The sequence below is a fragment of the Sinocyclocheilus anshuiensis genome, unplaced genomic scaffold (genome assembly GCF_001515605.1).
Source record: "Sinocyclocheilus anshuiensis isolate Anshui unplaced genomic scaffold, SAMN03320099.WGS_v1.1 scaffold779, whole genome shotgun sequence".
Taxonomy (NCBI): domain Eukaryota; kingdom Metazoa; phylum Chordata; class Actinopteri; order Cypriniformes; family Cyprinidae; genus Sinocyclocheilus; species Sinocyclocheilus anshuiensis.
In genome coordinates, this window is record NW_015548244.1 from 593,992 (window position 1) to 596,045 (window position 2,054).

General features: G+C 38.9%; 1 protein-coding gene across 1 annotated transcript in view; it reads left to right on the forward strand.

Annotated features, from left to right (window-relative positions):
* saxo4 (stabilizer of axonemal microtubules 4) overlaps positions 1 to 861 on the forward strand; it is a 7,429-nt gene extending 6,568 nt beyond the window's left edge. The window contains exons 10-12 of the mRNA XM_016442576.1: positions 160 to 254; positions 503 to 604; positions 699 to 861. Of these exons, the coding sequence (XP_016298062.1) occupies positions 160 to 254; positions 503 to 604; positions 699 to 738 (237 nt within the window). The 3' untranslated portion in view covers positions 739 to 861. The remainder of the gene's footprint in view (positions 1 to 159; positions 255 to 502; positions 605 to 698) is intronic.
* Positions 862 to 2,054: the final 1,193 nt, after the last annotated feature.

The window sequence follows — 2,054 nt, forward strand, 5'->3', positions numbered from 1 at the left end:
GTATATGGAAAATAATGTGTTTTTTTAACCTTAAACCGCATAAACACATTTCATTACACCAAATACACAAAATAATGTTCTTTTTTAGCAACGTCATATGACCCCTTTAAGAGGGATTTCTGGAATGGTGTTGTGTACTGGCTGTTCTGTATTCTACAGGGCTCATCAGGATTCGTCCTGAACGCCCCCAACATCACAAGCCTCTCACATACACCAGCCGACCCGCAACACTTTCTCACACACTACAAAAGCAAGTGAGTCATGTCTGACTGTCTCTGTCTCTTCCTGGTACTTGACTGGCAAAACTGATTGCTCATTTATCTAATCTGACTGTCTGCGCCCTGTAGACATGGGCAACTACTGCATTACATTGTTTCAAACCTGGGGGTTCAGTGAGTTCTCATTGGCTGCTGGAGGAACGAATGTGTTCTGATTGGTTGCTGGGTGGATGAGTGTATCCTGATTGGTTTAAATTAGGTTTTCATCCTTATAATTGTTGCAGGTTTTGTGACAAATCATCAGTGGGGCAGCAGAGATCTGAGTGGGTGAGAGGAGGCGTACAGAGACATAGAGAGAGCGGGTACAGTGGACGAGACACGGATAGGTACACACATAAACACATCATATACATGTATTCTTTCTTGTACACCTGAATACCTGTTAATAACATCCACTGTTTGTCTCTCTCTTTCACACAGGTTTAATCTTAGTGGATCTAATGTCCTGGCTTCACAATAAATCTAAAATATTCATTTAAACTTAATACTGTCCAATTTAGCTTGATCATCTCTATCTTGGCATTTTCAGACAAAGTTATATTGCTTATGTTTAGAGGTGTTTGCTAAGCATCACAAAAATTCTGGATCATATAGGGTTAGTGATTTTAACAAAGCCTTAACACTATGAAAGGCATGATTTGGTTCAAAAACATTTTTTATTATGCTGGTTGAAAGTCTCTTCACATCTCGATAGCAATCACTAAGTTAAAGAGAATAATTAACATCTGCAATGATTGTAATCATTTTGAGCAGGTTGTCTAAAACCTGATGAGCAACATAATTATTGACGTAAGACTGAATGCAAGACCAGGAAGTGTTGCTTAAACATGGTTGCTTAAACAACAGATTGCGTAGAAGAAATATTCACACTCGTATGCACATTGTCATTCATAAACCGATACACACAGATATGCACAAATTATGTACACAAGTTCCTAGCCATGCCGAGAACGGAGTGGCACAAAATGAAAGCTCAGCTGGCTGGCATATGGTCACAGTTATGGTGCCTGCTTAGGTTGGTGGGTGTGTGTGTGTGTATGTGTGTACCTGGTATTTATCACGTTATGGGGACCAAATGTCCCCACAAGGATAGTAATACTAGTAAATTTTGACCTTGTGGGGACATTTTTGAGGTCCCCATGAGGAAACAAGCTTATAAATCATACAGAATTAGTTTTTTTGAGAAAGTAAAAATGCACAAAGTTTCCTGTAAGGGGTAGGTTTAGGGCTAGGGTTGGTGTAGGGCAATAGCACATACAGTTTGTACAGGATAAAAACCATTACGCCTATGGAATGTCCCCATAAAACATGGACACACAACATGTGTGTGTGTGTGTGTGTGTGTGTGTGTGTGTGTGTGTGAGCTTCTCTCTCTCATCTCAGGGCCAGTGTTCACTCTCCCACACAAGCAGATCGTTCATTATCCTTAATAATCGTTGTGAGAAAGAGAATAGGGATTGATTAAATAAAGGAACACTGGTCTTTTTAGCCAGTGCTTAACACTGAAAAAGAGACTCAAGTGCTTGTCTCTAAGTGGTTTGATGGCTGCAGAGGTGTTGCTATTTTGCAGTAAATTGAGCTGTTTGGTCATTAAGCAATCAAGCATTAATATTATTATTGTTCATACATGATTTGAAAAAACACTAAACATAAGTATTAAACACTATTTGATGTTTGATTCACCGTTTGCACTATATGGACATAAATGACACGTCAAATTTGCCTGGTAAAAAAAAAAAAATAATATTTCGTGCCCAAAATATCAGAGAGCCAATA